General features: G+C 41.2%; 1 protein-coding gene across 1 annotated transcript; it reads right to left on the bottom strand.

Moving 5' to 3' along the window:
* Positions 1–196: 196 nt before the first annotated feature.
* nanp (N-acetylneuraminic acid phosphatase) lies at positions 197–2,630 on the bottom strand. Its single transcript, XM_079168892.1, has 2 exons — positions 2,498–2,630; positions 197–1,326 (listed from the first exon to the last, which is right to left on the bottom strand). The coding sequence occupies exons 1-2, from the start codon at positions 2,585–2,587 to the stop codon at positions 685–687; spliced, it is 732 nt and encodes a 243-aa protein (XP_079025018.1). The 5' UTR covers positions 2,588–2,630; the 3' UTR covers positions 197–684.
* Positions 2,631–20,030: the final 17,400 nt, after the last annotated feature.

Raw genomic sequence — 20,030 nt, 5'->3', positions numbered from 1 at the left:
TCATTCTGCAGGAAAATGGCCCATGTGGCAATATATACAGGATAAGACTTGAGCATAAGAATTATGGAGCTGGATCGTCGGGAGCTAGTTTCAACTTTTATGTCTTATTTTTCAAAAGGTTGGTAACCACTAGTTCAATCTTTAACAATTAAATTCATTTATTAATTTGATTGTATTTTATGTATCATTTCTCATCTTTCAATGGAATCATCTGATGAAATCACATCGATGATACAATTACGTCCTCAAGATTGATAACAAGCACATACTTTCTCAAATGTCTCAGAAAATCTCATCATTTTACACTTCAGTTCTGAATAACATACTCTGTACTTTTAATTTTAGAAGTATTCAATTAACACAGGAGTAAGGGGAAAAAACATGGTTATTTAAAATAGATTGATTTATTGAATTGCCAGAAAACATGCTATATTGTGATATATATTTATTGATATGAAACGACTTAAATCGGAATAGAAGACTTTGGTTATATTGATTCGCCCTGATAGTAGCTTCTGAAATGTAGAATAGAAATACTCTAAGATGGTGTGTAAGATTCCTAGCAGAATGCACAAAAGTAAAAAAAATGACAATCTTAACATTCCCATGATTATAAATTAACACTTTAAGAGACGGTCCTCTCCATTCTCTTCCTTCACACACGGTTTGAATCCCCACTTGTCTTTATTTCAGTTGTTGCAGAATATGCGGCAGCTCCATCACAGTAGGCACAGTGTAGTCTGGAGTCACTGAACCATCTGGCAGAGCGCCTCCTGCACTGCTGATCCAAACCGTAGCCCGTAGTCTGGCATCAAAGCCCCCCTGAATATCGGTGTCCAGAGAGTCTCCCACTATAACACAGTCCTGGGCCTCCACCTCCAGCATGTCGAAACACACCGTGAAGATGGAGAGGAACGGTTTCTGCTCCGCGTGTTCTCCCGCGACCACGATGGCGTCGAAGAACTCCTCGCACCCGACTGCCTTCACTTTCTCTCTCTGAGTCTGAGCCTCGCCGTTGGTCAGCAGCAGCAGCTTGTATCTGCCGCGCAGTTGTCTCAGGAGGTCGCGTATTTCCGTGGACAGACTGAGAACCTCCAGGCGACTGTTTTTCCACAGGTAGTAGCACTGAGCCGCCAGCGAGGGTGGCGAACGGCCGCCCACGGCCTCCCGGATGCTCTCCTCCCAGTGACCCACACGGACCTCGTCGATGGATCTGCCGGCGGAGGGGTCGAAGCTCTCCTGGAAAAGCTTCTGCTTGAACTTGTCACAAATACTGCCGACGGTGTTGTCGTCGAGGCCCAGCGTGGTCTTCAAAAGTTCACTGGTCTGTAAGATCGGAACAAACCACAAGATTTAGGGATTGTTTTAGGAGTTTAGGCTAAAGTGCCATACAACAGTCAGTGGTGGAAGAAGCCCGGTCGTAGACACCACTGAGGACACTCATTCAGGTTTCAGCAACCTGTTATGTGAATATATATACTTTTCTTTTTGTCTAAATCAGTACCTGATGTCAGATACTTGTACAGACAATGGTGACATATCTAATTAAAGACTAAAATTAACATGTTATACTATAAATCAGCTTATTTCACATCTATACTTGTGTATTGCAATACAAAATGAGACATTTTACTCACTTTTTAAGACGTGTTTCTGAGAAAGATTAAATATAAACAGAAGGCTGCTGGTTAGTACTTTTAATAACCAAACCTGGGCAAAAAGTACTTTTCAGATACAATATTTAAACCTCATCCAGGATTCATAACCGCCTCTAAACTACGTCCCACTGAAGTAAAAGTACAAATACTACAGTGAGAGTTGCTCTGCCCTGACAGGTGCAAATAAACTGTGTGTGTGTGTGTGTGTGTGTGTGTGTGTGTGTGTGTGTGTGTGTGTGTGTGTGTGTGTGTGTGTGTGTGTGTGTGTGTGTGTGTGTGTGTGTGTGTGTGTGTGTGTGTGTGTGTGTGAGTGAGAGAGAGAGAGAGAGACAACGGACGTTTTAAGACGTCAACACTATGACATGCACATAAATAATAAGATGAAGTCTACTTAAGTAGCAATACAACAAGGTAACAAAATGCTGCATTACAAGTAATGCAGTTGAATTAAAAAAAAAGATACTTATGCATTGAAATACACAACTTATTTTTTAATTATTAACTGATGAACAAACACTTATATTACTCTTGGGTAGTTTAATCTGTAACAGTACACATGTTATGCCCCGATGATCAGAGCCATTTCATGATTATATGCTTTATACTTTATGTACAATTTGAACATTCAAAGTATAGCTATCAGATAAATGTAGTTGGTGTCAAACGTACACAACGTGTCTCTGAAATGCAGAAGAGTAAAAGTCACCGGTAGTCCTGTTAACTGAGTTCATTGAGCACTTCCTGTAAACAGTCTATGGTCGAGCGCTTACCGTTCTGCTGACGTTACAAATATGGAAGCTACCGTTAAATGCTACGAGAAGAACATCAGACTTTATCACCTTTGTTATCGCTATTCCACCTGCCCGACTTGTTTCAATGAGCGTGTTGTCCAAGTCGAACAATATCGCCTTCACAGCTTTGCCGTCCATTGCCAGAGCGCACTGTTCATTCACACCAATGTGTCGTAGCCTACCTGGTTGCACCCCACGCGCGACCCGAGCTCGATGCGGAAGTAGCCGACTGCCGGGTAAACTGCATGATAGGAGTTGTAGTTTTGATAAATGTGCAGCGCTTGCGAGTTTCTTCCTCGAGAGGACGCCACTAAATCAAAAATATGAACTGTGCTTTTTTTTCTCCCTTTTGCCAGCAGTTCACAAGATTCTCAATGAGCTCTCCAGACACTTCAAGCAAGGATTTCAGGAACTCCAGTCATAATGACTTGCATTGCATGACAATATAAATGTGTGTCATTTAAAGGAAATGTGGTCAAGAGAGCCGCTTGTACATTAGCAATAGTGTAGATGTAGAAATATTACTGTTTCCAAAACTTCCCCAAATTCTGATGTTGCTCGAGTCACTATGAGCATGCTTTATTTAGTTGTATCACAGAGGCTTTATTAAAATAAATCAAAAAAATGAAAATGTATTAAGGACTACAGGCACGTGGCCCACTAAAACACACCATCAAAAAAAAGTTTTCCATTTGTGACTGAACTGTAACCGGAGCCTGCTTATACTAAACTTCAACATTATTTATAGCCCGCAATAATCCAAATGAAAGGAAAACAATCAGTGTCATCACATGTCTGATTAAATGCCCTCTACGTGACACTTGACCACGCATATTGCCAATTCAAACACATATTCCGTGAGACACACTCTTTCAAAATCAAAACATACCTCAATTCTTATGCAACCTGTCCTTTTACTCCTCTCTCAACTGGCAATGCGCCAGAGGTTCACACGCAACAGTGTGCAGGCTTGTTTCACTACCAATCACAAATCACAACAACTCTTTCTCACATTACCTGACAGCATTCTGATTGCAGCTCATGTGCTTGTGTCTTTAAGGAAAAACCCTGGCCTAATTATTTCAATTACCTTGGACAAAAAAGAAATGACAAAGATAAACTATAAATCAAAAAAAATGCTGTGAGAAGCGTAGCCTGCTATTATCTGTGAGAACAAACAACACCTACCGCTTGCATGCGAAGGAGTAACACGCTTGTTTAAATGACAATGACGTGCAGCAAATGAGCTCAAAACCTTTTATCACCCTTAACCTTAAAAAGGGAAGAGAAACATAAACAGTGGATGCGTGAAGAGGGAACTTACAAGTGTACAGATGGAATTTCCCTTTTGATGTAGAGGGGGGGGGGGCGGGGGGGAAGCAAATTACTTCCCTAACAGGCCGCGTGTGAATCTTCCAAGAACGTGCAGGCATCTGAGGGACTGGTGAGACCTGGTGTCTTTGTCTGCACGACACCATTCCTCTTTTATCTGTCTGGGTGGCTGCACATCGTCACACGCTATGTCTCTCAACTGGGCACCGATCCCCTGCAAAGGCCGGTCATTAAGGGTGTCATTCTGCCAAACACCTGATAGCCTCTCCAGAGCAGGAAGATAACACTTGAGTATATTTGATCCCCCTCATTTTCCGCCTATTATATTCTTGTGACCCTCCCTTGTTGTTGTTTTTTTTAATAATTGGGGCGTTCATCTGGGCCAGCGGTGTTTCTGATCTATGGGTGCCTCTGTGGGTGTGCGTGTGGGTGTGTTTGTGATCGTACAGGGGCCAGGTTTAAACCTCTTTCATAACTAATCCTGGCTCGGGTCTGGATAGGACAAGTGTAAGCCAGAGGGACAGGTGAGTCTTTGAGCCATCAGAGGTCGGAGCTTATTACTTGGGATCCAAAGGTCGTTAGCTGCTCCTGGGTTTTTGATCAATCTGACGAGAATGAAGCCCTGAGTTGTATTGGCGTGCCCCTGAGCAGTGTAAGTGACACCAGATATGCATAATAGAAAGTGTGCAGGTCACCTACAAATCAAGACATGAGTATTTCCTCACACAGATATAGCTCATCTGTGTAACCTTTGACCAAGTGACACCAAATTCATTATCTGCCATCATTAAGACGCTCTAAAATCGTGAACATTCGTCAGATCTGATTAAGATTTGGATCGAACATGCCTTACATTGCTGCTGCGACAGAAGGCAGAGCGATGATAACTGGAAGTCAGCCGTCATTTCTTTGTCACGGTGTTGCCATAAAGCCCTGCCTCTGATATAGAGACCAACTTCGACCACACACACGTAGACGCGAGATTTTATCGAGGCCAGGGGAATGTATGAACTACAGTCTAAATGTGCCTGATGGCACTTGTCATGGTAACAAGTGGAGTCTGGCAACCTGCGTGTACACACAAACCAAAACAACACGATCCGGGGCAGGATGGTGCCTCTTCAGCAGCGATATGCTTTTCCTCTTAGATTATGTAAATTGTGAGTTCGGGGCCTCCAGCAGCCTCCAACACACGGACACTAGTATCATTGTCAAATGAGTCAAAATTTGTATTTTGCACTTGCTTCAATCAATTGTGTCAATGGTGGCCACTCTTTGAGGCCAAACAAATGTAAATCAACGAAAATATGCCATTTTCTGAATGGGCTTTTGCGGATGTAGAAGCCATGTATTTGATTTGTGTTTAAGTGTAATTATGCCTCCAAGCACTAGCTGGTGTTTTTGTTGGAGGCCTAGGCTGGCCTCAGCCTGTTTAAGTTCATGCCAGTGATCGCTGCTGTTGCTGTTTGGGGAAAGAGGCGAACTGTTTTTGACCGCGCCCGGACGAAACATCGCGTGCCGATATTTGTTTTAACTTTGCGGATCAAACTTATAGGAAGTGACGGACACTATCGTGCACCAGTGGCAAAATCACCTCCATTATATAAAGTATTGGTGTATCAATTCTCTGAGCACGTTTCTAAACAGTTGTTCATTGGGAGTCATCGATTACGTGTCGCTTCATTGGGGAACAATGGAGACCGTTGTTGGATTAAACTGGTACGTTAAGGTGTATACGGCTGACAGCTACTGGGGTGTTACGGGACATCAAGCATTAGATATCGGGACGTTAGACCATCCATGCCGGCCAACGTTTGTGGTATGTTCAGCGCTGGATGGCCGTTGTTAATTTGTGTGTTAATTAGAGGTGTAAATCCAATGCATTGGTCGCAGCCATTCATAAACAATCTGTGCGCGTTTTGTTTCACTAATGTAAAGACTGACTTACTGTGAACACGGAAGAGGAAAACGCACAACCTAACGACTCACTTACCCCTAACTTGAATGGATGGTGAAAGAAAAAGGCACTGTAAAAAAAGTCTGTTAAATTAACACCTAAAGCATTGATGGAATTAGACAATTGAAAGAGACTAAATCAAACAAACTGTCTAAGCTAAGAGGAAATATTGTTGATTCGATGAGTGATGAAGACTATGCAAATGAGGTGAATGGTACATTTTGCAAGTTGAAGGTTCTGTGTGATGAAGCAAAACTAGTTCATGTGACTCTTTTGGGGCTGTTAACTAAAGGTGAAGCCGAAAACCTCTCTACCTCCTCAAAGCAATCATCTAACATCAGAAGAGCTCTACAGTTTTCTTAGCACTTGTCGAAACAACGCAGATAAATTAGCAGTCGGAAGCTAAAATATAGGACTTATTGTCACAACAGTGGAAAAATAGTTTTGTATAATCCAAAGTGTGGCTCTACGCTTGGTGTTCCTCATGAAAAGACAGGACCTCCCACAGTCTGGCAGGCCTCCCGTAGCCCCCCTCTGTGTGCCGATACACCCGAGTTCTCCTGACCAGCCCCTGAACCAGGAAGACAAACTGTGCCTGGTCACTGAAGTATAGCCCTGAGAGCCCGGACCCTGGAAGATCAGCCAATCTCAATTCAGTCCTGGCTGGGACATAGCAAAGTCAATTACCAGAGGCGACTTCAGACTCGATTTTTTGGATTCTGACAATTTCTATAAAAACTATATACAATAAACAAACAGATTTCTAAAGAAAAGAGAGATGTTATGACATATACTCTTAATTGACACTCTTGAATGACGACCACCTTCCATGTAACTCCAGGTTCTGTCTCAGCAGGAACTAAGTCACAAAAAGAAATCAGTATGTAAAAAAAAAACGGACCGACAAAATGCTACTTAATTGTGACTTTAAGTAATCTCTGGCTCTAATTTCTGTCAAGTCACAACAACCTTAACAGTTCTCTGGAACTGCACTGTTGGCATGTCACTGACACTCGAGCTAGGACACAACCGAGTAACTTGTGATCCGGCAGAGTGACGTCTGTTAAAGATACAATGAATTACTATATAAAATACAATATCCATGGCAACTTATCCAACTTACTTTATTGCCATATCAAAACTCCACTGGTGGTCATTTTTGCCAAAGGGGCAGTTAAAGGATAACTTTTTGCCCTTTTTTAAAATGTATATCTTGATACAGTTTAAGATGACAGAGAGGGATAACTGAGAGTTACTCTCTCCATTCTGTAAAATAAATTTGAAAAACTAGGAGAATCAGCACTACAGACTAATATAATAGACTGTATATGACTTTCTTTTTGCGCTGACTCATCATCAGGTATGAGTAGCCTGCAGTAAGTGTGTGTGTGTGTGTGTGTGTGTGTGAGAGATGGAGCTCCGGAGCAGTTACACTACAGATTCTACATCACGTCACTGTGTCCCAAAGGTGCAATTTCCTGTCTGACTGGACGAAGGCGGGATGGGACAGGCTGAGACAGATCAATGGACAAGGTGCTTTGATGCCTCTCTCTGATACATGCAAAGCAAACCACAACACAGACACGACTTGTTGTTACCAAGGTGATAATAATGTGGACTTTGAAAAGCAATGTAATCTCTTATCAAAAAACATTAAATGTCAGGTTTAGAAACCCAGCATGTTTGTATTCATAACAATGGCACTCCACTTCAAGGTGCCGTTAAAGGAAGGAAAATATAGTGATGGTATGCTTTGTCGAAAAAAGTCATAGTAGAGTATGTAAAAGAAACGTAATTAAAAAAGTCGTAGTATATGATGTCAAAAATAGTCATAAAAAAGTCGTAGTATAGTATGTAGAAAGTCATATTATAGTATATCATAAAATGTCATAAAAGTCACAGTGTAGTATTTCAAAAGGAGTTTAAAAAAGATAGTTTAGTTTGTTAAAATACATTTAAAAAAGTCATAGTATAGCATGTTGAAAAAAGTCATTAAAAAGTCATGGTATAGTATGTTGAAATATGATTAAAATCTGTCACAGTATATAGCATGTCGAAAAAAAGTCAGATAAAAGTCATAGTGTAGAATGTCGAAAAAAGACAAAAATGATCATAAGATACGTTGAAAAATGTCATAAAAAGTCACAATATAGCATGTTGAAAAAAGTTATATAAAAAGTCATAGTATAGTATGTCAAAAACGTCATAAAATATTCGTAGTATAGCAAAAAATCATTAAAAAGTTAAAATATAGCATCTCGAAAAAAGTCATAGTATAGTACCTCAGAAAAGTCATGAATAAGTCATACTATAGCATGTCAAAAAAAGTACATTATTGTTGTATCCCACCGTCAGGTAGCCCTTTTGGGGAACAACGCTCCACTCCTGACCCAAATCAACAACAGATGACACGTTTTAAACAATCAAATCGATGGGACTTATTAGGATGAAACATACAAACAAGACAAACCAAAATCCTAAATTATGACGCAGCAAGACAAGCAGTCCCCACACCAGAGGACTCACCTTCTGCTGCTGGCACAGCAGCTTTTAGGCACTTCCTTCCCAGCAGGCGCTCCTCGTTGAGCAACGCAGTCCCCCTTGGCAGAGCTACTAGAGAGGCAAAAAGAGACAGTACAGCAAACGCATCCAGGCATAACAATACGTCAGAAAAAGTCATGAAAAAAGTCTGAGAATAACAATAATATGTCGAAAAAACATCAGAATAGTATGTCAAAAAAGAGTCATAAGAAAGTCATAGTATATAGTAACTCAGAAAAAATCCTAAAAATTCATCAAAATAACAAAGCACATCATGAAAAATACATGTAAGAAGTCATAGTAGAGCATCCCATAAAAATACAGTCATAGTATTAGTCATAAAACATCTGTTGCAGTTTTTTTATTTCCAACCAACATTTTTCTCTTCAACTAATGACTTTTTTCATTATTTATTACACTTATTTTCTAGAGTAATTGTTTGGTCTACACCATGCTAATTATTATCTCGTCCTTCTCTTTTCTTGTCTCCAGATAAGTTTTCAGGCCCAAACTAAAGACGACCAGTGTTTCTTCACTCACTTCTTCCCCATCTTCTTCTACTTAATGAATGTGCTCAGATGGGTCATTACTGCCGCATTTCAATTAAAATAAAAACATTTATAAAAAATCAGGTGTTTTTTTATTTCATAACCCCTTCCTCCTATCGCTCCAAAACACCACCAGGAGATGCACATTTCATGTTCTCTCTTGTCCACCTCCGCGGTGGTGCCGTCACATGAATGGGAATTCGAACTTAGCGTCCATGCCATGCACACTTTAAACTACTCTGTTTATTTGACTTCCTCATTTTGGGTGGCTGAAAATCAAGTGTACCATATAAGGATTGAACCCACAACTTCCAGTGTTCAGACTATGCTACCAACACACTGGGCTACCTCACCTTGCACACGTAGCTACTGCTTCACAGCATATTCAACTTCTACTCTCCGTTCTCCGCTCACTGCACCACACAAGGATTGAACTCTCAACCTCTAGTTTACAGACCTGTCATCCTGAGCTATTTGATCGAAGGATTTGATCTTTCCACTATAAGCTTTACAACTTACAACTACTATTAGGCTTTTCTTGCTGAGCCACTTCTCTTGTCAGAATATATAGATATACAGATAACTATACAGATATACTCTACATCCAGCTTTGAGGAGAGGGAGGGCAGATTTCATTCCTCAGTTTCACATCCATGTCTGAAATATTTTTATTTTTTGAGTGGATTGATTCCTTTAATGAAAGTTTTAGAAATCTATTAGATTTCTGTATTTCTGTAGGATTTGTTAGGAGAAAATCTGAACAATTCAGTATTTTGAACTATTACAATGTGTAGTTCTTAGGCACAATTGGGAAGTACACTTACTTTCTAAAGGGCCTTCTTACTGCGAAGTTGTGAGGATATAAATTCTTCCCTCAAGCTAATTTTAAGGAAATCTAGTACCATGATATCATATTCATTTATACTTCCAATAAGTGCATTTGACCATGTGGATGCAACACCAAAATATAAGTAGTGAGAAAAGATGTGTTTTCAGTCTGCAATGGAAGATTTGTTGAGTTGCTGCTGTCCTGATGTCAACGGAGAGCTCAGGTTGCAACAATGATAATAATGAACTGTATTTATACAGCACTTACAACCTGAGGTGCATTGATTTTTTTTTATTAGGAGGTGTGATTTGATGGAAGTGGTATGACCAAGTAGCTCAGGTAGTTAGTGGACAGATCAGACCTGAGATTGTGTAATTTTCATATGGTGCAGTGATTTCTAAGGTCCGACACCCAAAGAGAAGAAGTCAAATACATGACAAAAAAGAAGCTAAGTCAGATTAGATAGCTCAAGATGTATCTGGCAGGAAGGGCACTATAGGACTATTGACATTTGGTAACTTGTTCTTATTTAAAGCACGGCATAATCGGAGCCCTTGATTATTTATGAAATAATTCAGACTATGTAGAAATGTTGACGCCTCTGGGTTTAGTGGTTGTTTATGGTGTGAATTAGAAAAAGGTATCAAAGGTTTATAGTACTATCGTGCCCTTTCCTAGCCGACATATGAACCTGTCACTGCAGGCTTGAGACATGAGAATTTACAGTACTATATTAAGTGTGAGCAACACAGCGTAATTTTAGACAATCTGATGATAGCTCATGGAGACATGACAAATCCAACGTTTTCAATTAGTCTGTAAAAATGTCATCCTTCAGGACAAAGCCAAGCAAGCTGTTTCCAGTCTTTATGCTGATCTAAGGTAAACTGCTCCTGGATGTTGCTGCATATTTACCATCCATATGTGATATAAGTGGTATCTAAATGCTGAGCCATTCCTCAAATTGTTATCAATTATTTGCAAGTGTACTAATTGTATGGTTATTTAAAATTCCTAAGTAATTGGACACTATTTGGAATTTATGTACCAACAAAATAAAGCATTACTAAAAAAGTTTAAATGTATCTTGCTCAATACATAATATAGCATATTAAAGTTTCTTGCACCTTACTTTCCTTGTTTATACTCTGCCATCTGCTCATGGTTTACACTGGATATTCCTGCAGGTTCCTGCTCAAGGATGAGGAAACAAACCCAATCAAGTCCCTCTTTTCCTCGCACTCACTGATTGGATCAGGATGTGCAAACGCAGGGAGTGGAGGGAACAGATGGTGTATAGCTGCTTGACTCTGAATGCACCGGGTGCTGACACTTTCCATTTGAAGTTTTTTTTTTTCCCCCCCTTCATCGGGGGAGGAGTGTTGATGACACGACATGTGCAGAGTCGATTGCCGACATTTAAAAGATGCTTCCAGATGGAGGGTCTGGTGTTGACGTGGAGGAGACATGACTCCATATGGATTCTGTGTGTGACTCGTGCCCGTCCTTCACAAGTTCACTGTGAGATCATCCGCCCGTCACCTCCGACGTACGACTGGCATTAAGAGTCATGAAGGAGAAAACTGCTTTCCCTTTTCTCTACTTCACAGCAGACATTTAAAGGAATACACTGCTTTTAAAACAGATTCAATGATTAAATCCGATTGGAAAGAGTATCCTCACATTTAGTTGCATAAATCCTCGCAGGTACAACAGTGGTTCCCATGCCGATGCACTTCCTGTTTCTCGGTTCCTGCTCACGGTGCCAGATATTTGTGATGGTAGATGCTACACGTCCAGCTGTCACAGACTGACTGCCAAAGCTGGTTTGACGCATTTTCTTTTTTAAATATACAGAACATAATTATGTTACACACACACACACACACACACACACACACACACACACACACACACACACACACACACACACACACACACACACACACACACACACACACAGTGATGCTATGAAATGCTATGATGCTATAATATTTCTCTGTCGTACAACATCGGTAAAAGCAATATTCTCTTATAAAAGGCACATTTATGGATCAATGGAGAGATCAGATCCGCATTGCTCCCATAGCATCAGAATAAAACTGAGCCCCCTGTCACCGCAAAACATTGATACAATGTAATCAAATGAATAAAAAGAAGTATAACATTATTAGTTTAGTTATTTAGTTTATATCAGACTGATGTAAATAATAGAAAAGCAGGTTATGGTAATTTGGAGTCTGCATGGAGTCGCGTTTCTCATGCATCCTTCGCCTCGGGCAGTTGGAATAGTCTGCAAAGATTTCTGCTCTTAGCAGTGACTATATGGCTTATGTTATTACATAATTGGATCAAGTGGATTTAGTTTCCAGGGAAATGAAAGCAAGCCTGCTCCAAACTACTCCAACCAGTTCCCATTAACACACCACTCCAAAGACTGCATAGTTTACACCGAGAGTATGTGACTGTGGCATTAAAGTTAGATCTACAGCACATAAATGGAAGGCCAAGAACATTCAACTGCCATTTTTACGGATAGTCTTTCATCTAATGACTCAGTGGAACTAATAAGAGGTGCGGGGGTGCTGGTGAATTACATTCCACGCTGAACATCCTGGAAGTTTTTTCGCAGATCCTCTCAGCTGATAAGAGCTGGTGACAGACGGCCCCCAGGGAGACTGATAGCCAGACCCGTCTTTTATCTCACCTGGCTGAGAGGAACGGGACCTCTGACCCGGCCCGCTGAGGCTCAACAGAACCTTTGTTGTCCGCATGGCATGGCAGCACCAATGCACAACAAAGGGGCCTTCTCTGTCAAACAGCAACCTCCTCTTCTTATCAGAAGCCTGCGCTCTGAGGACAGGTACACCTGTGTCTCCGTATCTAAGGATGTGGGTAGAGGTGCAGTCTTTATCTGCTGGTTTCTGGCTGAGGTAGATCAAATGATCAGCTGAGCTATGGCTCACTGAGTTTGCACATCACAATATATATAATATGGTAATGATAACAAACTATTACAGCGGGTAGTAGGTCTAAATAGGAAATATTAGAAACTGGCACTACCCCGCTCAGATTTCAATGTCTTTCAGCTCTCTGTTTTGGTTTTACGACCTGCAACTTTACTCTTTTGGCTCAGAGCAAACGCTCTCTTCAACCTGTTTCCAGCTGCAACACACAGATGTTTTCAGCAAACAAAGCTCTTATAAACCCACTGTTTCATAGGCAGACAGACAAATGACAAGTGAATCTAGTCGCTACGGCACAAAATATTTCCTAGAGCAGAAGGTAGATTCCAGGCCACGGCTAAACAGTAAGGTAACGTTGGATTTATATTGGTCTGCTGGCCACAAACTCCAAATAAATGCTGAACCGGGCCTGCTAGATGTTCAATAGTAGGCAACTCTTTGCACGTTTGCCACAACAACTTTACAGACAGCCAGGGTGAAACTGGAACAGAAGTAAGAAAGCCTCCTCTGACATCACTTTGACATTTGTATTAACAGAAATTACTAAACGATAAAACATCATTCCACGGTATGTTTTCAGTTTTTAGCTGCTTTTAAACATCGAATTTCCCATCATTTCCCCTTGAATCTTATCATGAAAGAGATTTATAAGAATATGAAAAGATCATCCTGTGGAGTAAACACTGCCATCCGGCCAACATCCACACTAGCAAAGACTGTGATCTCTGAGAATCTCTGCCCGTGTTGTTATGAATGCTGTAACCTGAGGGTACATAAAGTGATTTTGGGACTTAGATCATTTTCCATGACTAAGGAATGGTGAGTAAGCTCATAATGATGTGTTGGGACTTGGGTTTGTGAGGGCTGGTATGGTGTGCTAGTATACACTAAAGAGGACCCAGACGATGGTTACATTCCTGGAATGGTGTTGATGACTCAAACTGGCTCTCAGGGGGAACAACGTGTTTATTGCACAGATAATTGTCGGGTTTTATTGCCTAATCCCGCCACCGGATTATCTTTCTCATGACATGTGTATGTCGTATCAGCCATGGCTTTCTTGGAAAACCCGTCTTTATGCAGTCTCATGAATGAAAAGACTGGTCCAACAGTATATCCCAGCCTTCTCTCTGACCAATTCCTACACCTATGGACACAGACACACAGACACACAGACACACAGACACACACTCCCCTTGTGCGTTTGACTTCAACCGCATTGTAAATGATGTGAAAAGTCAGTAAGAAGGTAGGGCCGAAGGGACTTTTTTTCTCTCCCATCCCCCCCTACATCCGAAACCGGGAAGATGTAAATGGTTTGATAAAAAGAGACAGACAAAATGGCACCACATTGTTGTTTATTCTAACCTGGCCTGACGGTTATTTTCCAACCAAACATCAAAGCCACATAACCGGGACAACTGTGCAAACACAACGACAGCATGGACCAGCAAATGCATCAGCGTTAAAAATAGAAGCGTGGCAACATCACGTACGGCACGGGTAGACAATCACTTTTTAGGATATACAGACCGTAACACACATTGAGTTTCATTGTATCACCGTCACCCAGGAGGTTTTCTCTCTCTCTTTCATACCAGGTTCCAGTTGAGGTGCATTGCTTTATTCCCTAGGGTGGGACAGAGATCGCTTTAATACACCTAAATGCTTTTAAAAGCACTCTATTCATGGTGGTGACATTGTTGTATGGAGGTAGAGTCACGTCATACTTAAATGTGCTCTATTCAAACTTATTCGTTGTCAAGCTTTGCAATAAAATAAAGTACAGCTATGGATCATTCCATTCCATTCCATTATCCAAACCGCTTATCCTGTTCAGGGTCACGGGGCGCTGGAGCCGATCCCAGCTGACATTGGGCGAAGGCAGGGTACACCCTGGACAGGTTGCCAGTTTATCGCAGGGCACATGTAGAGACAGACAAACATTCACGCTCACATTCACAATTTAGAGTCTCCAAATAACCTAAGCTGCATGTCTTTGGACTGTGGGAGGAAGCCGGAGAACCCGGAGAGAACCCACGCTGCCACGGGGAGAACGTGCAAACTCCACACAGAGGGAGCACCCTTAAAATTACTTTAAGTGTGCTTTTTGAGGATTAATTCTAAATGTATGACCTTTGACCTTTTGTATCTTTTCTCTCAGGTGTTATATTTAATCTGCGGCGGGTGGAAGAAGGAAAGTAGCAGATGTTGACACCAATTAGCAACGAGTAAACAGATGAAAACAAAGGACTGTGACTAAGATCAGTGGAACGTGTTAAATTCAGCACACACATGTCAACACCAAAAAAAGGACTGGCAGGGCTTACGCAACACAATGGGAAGCTCTCAGTGCCACCAACAGTAGTCCGGTAATTACCGAAACACTTACTTCAGTTTAGGAGGAGGCCCGGCTCGAGTGCGGCTGAAAAGGCCTCGATCAAAGAGGTTACACTTAAGTGGCGGCTCTCAATGAAGCGGCACAAATCTTTAAATTTGGAAATGAAATGAGGACAGATTATGGTTAACAGGGAGGTAAACCCAGCCGGGAAATAACAGAAGTCAACAAATATGTTTCCCATGAAAACTAGTAAAGGCAGGTAGTCGGGCACTGTCTCCCAGAGGCATCATCAATCGCTTTCATTTTGGCTGATTCTGCAGTTTGTCCTCTTTGCATTTCGTAAAGAGGAAGTTCTTCATGTATGTTTGCACTCTATTTACCTTCATATTGTCTTTTGATTTCTTGTAATTTTACTATTGTTATATTGTTCTGTCTACACTGTTGTTTCGTGGAAGTTCCTAATTCAAATCAAGGGTCTATGGATAGAAGGTGTATTTAAAATATCTTATGATTTTGAACTGTAAAACTACAATGGATTTGACTTTTCATTGACAATAACCCCAATCTTTCTATAACCTCAAACAATGTAGTCTTTAAATGATGTATCCTGTCCTAAGGGTAGAAATTACCCCTAAAATAAAGCAGCTTAATTGAATTTTACACCAAATCGAATATGCACAATGAAACTACCTGTCATTCATCACAAACGTTGTGAATATCTGGGTTTTCCCTCTTTACAGTTCAGGATAACTGAAGGGAAACAATAACACTTTTGCAATATATATATATATATATATATATATATATATATATATATATTAAAGGATGGATAAGAAAGGAAGATGGGGAGAGTACAGTTGGGGCTCTGATCTGATGCTTTTGTTGGGGATCTCCAAAAACTGTCGGCAAGTTGCAAATCAGGGCTAAAATTGTGTTGTGTGCATAGCTTAACCATAGTTAATCTACCAAAAACATGATAAAACGCTTGTCTTATATTAATCTTTTTCAAAGATTTCAAAGACTAGTCTATTTTTGTCCTATCTTTGCTCTCTATTCTGATACTACATTTGGACTCATTAAGGCCATGGCAAGATTTGCCTTAAGCATATCACTTTAATACCTCAAATGTAAAGGAGGGAGAGAGACAGCTGTCTTTCATCTATCAATCAGACAGTTGGGATGAAACCTTTGTTTCTAGGGGTGTGATTTAAAAAACACTCCTCGCACACAGCGTTTCAGCGCCTTGAGGGCCTTTACAAACAGCTGTTGATAATTTAGCCAAGTTTCAAAATGTTGGGTTTGCCATTCACATCATCATGCAGCATGAGGTGTGTCTAGACTGTTTCATAAGATCCTCAGTATTGACTATCATGATATAAAAAATCCAATGCCAAGTGTCCTGCGAGACCTTTTTGAATAAATAACAACAATCAAATGTTGCGCAGAGCTCAACACATTTTCCTCTGCAGGCCCTGTTGACTTTGATATGCGATGCTGCCTTGACACAAGCATTCATCTCATTTGTCTGTTGTATTGTCGCCCTCCCGAGTGTGCCAGGAAAAACCATCCAGCTCCGTCCCGCTGAGCTGAGCTCGTCGAGGGCTTGATACCCGCACAAGCTCACCGTTTATCTGATGCAACAGACTCTAATAGCAACTTCTGAGAGATCATTAGATATTGCACTGCGCTGCGCTTCCTCCCCTCCCTCGCTCAATCTGTTCGTGAGAAGACGGTGCAACAGAAAGCTGTCAGGGCAGAGCCGCCGCACGTGATGGTTGCGCTGCAACAATAACTCGTCGACAGCTCATCTTACCTCTGAACAACCTCATCTGCTCCTGTCTACTGAGCAGCCAAGGCCAAGTCCTGCTATTCAGAAATCACACGGTTGGAAAAGGCAGCTCATAGTATTGACAAAAAATAGATAAAATCAATGCAACATGAATGCATTTTAGTCCTTGATCTTTGAAAAACTCAAACCCCAAAAATGTTTGCGTGCATACATGCGTGCCTGCAGGATTCTGAAGGTTGCAGAGCGTTGCGTGCTTCTGCCGCTGCAACCCCGTCCATCCAGTTCGGTGTGTTCCATTCAGTCTGGTACACTCACACACACATTTGCATTAGCTGGTAACAAACAGGAATGTACAAATGACAAAGAATGTCATGCCAAGAAGAAGAAAAAAAAAGACACACAGGGCAGAACACAGAGACTTTTATGAATGATAAACGCCTTTCTCGCACGCCATTCATAAATCCAGCTGAATGTACATGCGTCATGTGATCCGGAGCAAACTGCCTGCACAGAGGGAATAACACAGCAAACTGCAATATGTTAAAGTGAGTTAACGCTGATCTTTTCCTCTCTAAAGCTAAAACATGCAGATAGCTCACGCAGACAATAGGCTGAAGTTGTATTTTCATTTTTTTTTCCTTCTTCTTCTTCCTGGAAAAGTTGCAATGAATAAGTGCCCTGTCCATGGGAGCCAATCCAAACACAGAGAGGAAGCGTATCTTCCTCCAGCTTGTATCTGAGGCTGTCAGTGCACATCAAAGCCGTGCTGAGACAGAAGTAATCCAGAGTGACAGGCCAGCCTCTCACCTCTCAGCCAGAGTACCAAAGCCATGACAGCACTTATTTTTCTCTCGACCTCAAGTCGGAGAAACAAAACAAACCCACGCGATCCTGGCAGTGCTTTGTCCGCATTGTTAGCGCCCTGGCAACCAAGGGTGCCTGCCGTTAAAGGCTGTCAGTGGATATGCAGTGTCGTATGATGGGAAGGCTGCAGATGACTCCAAAAAGATGGTGTGTGTGTGTTTGAAGGCCTCGGTGGAGAGAAGAATCGCCAGAAGCTCTCGGTGGATGGACAATGATGCATCAGGGCCGTGAGAGTTGGCGGTCCCTCTGTCGATCCAGACAAGAGGGAAGGACTCGATCCAACCAAATGGAGACAAACCAACGCTTGGATCTAATTAAGAGTTCAGTCTGAGTTATTGGAGCATGTCTGTCTTTGTGCCGTCGACCGTTAGACACACCCAAACAGTGGCTGAGGTCTGGCAACTACATACGTTTGACCTCAATTAGACCTGTCAACATTTGTATCGTCGGTTCACCAACACCGTCAAGACAATCACAGACATATATTCAAAATTAGCCCAAGACGGAGAGAAAAGCATTCATATGGATTCTGTTTGAAACAGTTACAGTCACAAAAACAATACAATTGGGAGACCGCACTTGGGAAGTTAATACTGCTTTACCCGAATATTCCTTTGAATTAACCGATTTCTTTGGCCGCTTTGGGGCAGCGAAACAAACACAACATTGATTGCCATCTTATAGTTAAGTTGTTGTATACAAACACTTGCCGATTAACATATCTAGCAGACACAAAGCAATATTAGCATTCATTCTGAATAGTGTTTCTATACCTAAAACTCCTTTTAGCTTGGTTGTAACATCGGGGTTTCAAGCTACATGTACTCTTTTGATCAACGGTTAATACAAAAACAAGATTTATAAGTGCCGCTTTAATGATAGAATTATGAAATGTATTTTCTCCAATTCAAATGAGAGTCACCTCACAGTGTAGGGAGACTTTGTGAGGCGACCCCCCCGTGTCACCTTTATCTGCAACATGTTCAGGAGCAGTGACATTCTGATAATGTTGTGGCAACATGATGAGAACGTCATGCTTGAGAGATCTGTTGCCACTGTCTCACAGTCAGTTGGAGTCTTTGTGTGTGTGTGTGTGTGTGTGTGTGTGTGTGTGTGTGTGTGTGTGTGTGTGTGTGTGTGTGTGTGTGTGTGTGTGTGAGAGACAGTTTCCTCCCAACACAACGGGGGGACTGTCACGCTTTATGGGTTATTTATTTAGCGGGGGCCCTTTTGTCATATAGGGGCCAAATCGCCACTATTCTATTAACACATTAACTCCCACAGACATCTGGGGCCTAGAGTCTGAGTTTGAAACGTGCTTTAACGCAGATGTGCCAAATCAGATTGTTTTTTTAAACGACCGAAGCTCGAATTATTTAAGTCTCAGTTAAAGTTTTGTATAGAAAAAGAAGTGGTTATAAAAAGCGCTTCAGTCATTGAGTCATTGGCTTATTCTCATTTGCTTGGGTTCTTCTTCCGTGACAGTTGGTGCTCGGAAGTCCCAACCTGCATCTTAAGACAGCTGGACAGGCACAAGTTCAAAAGCTGCACCTTGTACTGTGCCTTTCATTGTATTGCTAACGATTATATATTTCACTGCTTATTAGAGAACGTGTGTCATCCAAGGTAAACATGCATCTGTTTGCGTGACGTCTGTCCTTCTCAACAGGATAAAAATAAGGACAACTTTAGAGACATGGTTGCTTCACACGGGACTTTTTAACAAACGTTCAGCTCACACCCTCTAACCACTGTGAAGGAAATGAATATAAAGAGAGATTTAATACTATCGTCAACACTTGTTAAACTAGTTTCAGTTTGATTGAATATGTTTCAAAGCTATTTAATGATGAATTTAAAGGGCTGATTTTTGCACCAATATGTAAATCTAAGCATATATGGTCTGTTTATTAATGAGCTGTTTCCCTTGAAGATTTTTTTTATCTAATTAAGTAAATAAAAACAGATTAGAGCATGCGTGTTTTTGCAGTTGTTTTTCAGCTCAGATGATAAGGTATGTTTTGCTGTGTTGCTCTTTCTGTATCCCTCCACCCTTCCTTCTCTCAAAAGAAGCAGATCCGCTGGGACACTCTTTCGTATCTGTGCGGGGGTTTTTAGTCTTCAGGGGGGAAGTTGGATGTGGGTGGAGAGGAAGTAGTTTGTTTCCACGGTAGGTTATTGCAACATATTACACACTGGTATTTATTGCTCTTCATGGCCTTTTCTTTTAGCACAAAGGACCACCCATCTCTTTCCTTCATTACTTTCATTTCTACAATTATTCAGATTTGTCTTCCTACAATATTGTATTTTACATTCACTAAAACATGTGAAAGAAAACGTACGATTATGAAAACCTACCAGCGTCGGCTCAAATGAAAGCTGGAGGTTGAGATGAACCACATTTAACTTTA

Source organism: Pholis gunnellus, assembly GCF_910591455.1.
Source record: "Pholis gunnellus genome assembly, chromosome: 11".
Taxonomy (NCBI): Eukaryota; Metazoa; Chordata; class Actinopteri; order Perciformes; family Pholidae; genus Pholis; species Pholis gunnellus.
Note: the sequence above shows the minus strand (reverse complement) of the source record. Positions and strands in the feature narration are given on the sequence as shown.

Bases quoted from the DNA above. Each gene is read 5' to 3' on its own strand.
- nanp (XM_079168892.1), bottom strand. From the start codon at position 2,587: ATGGACGGCAAAGCTGTGAAGGCGATATTGTTCGACTTGGACAACACG. The intron at 1,327-2,497 runs GTGATAAAGTCT...CCGATCTTACAG, and splicing joins GTGGAATAGCGATAACAAAG to ACCAGTGAACTTTTGAAGAC.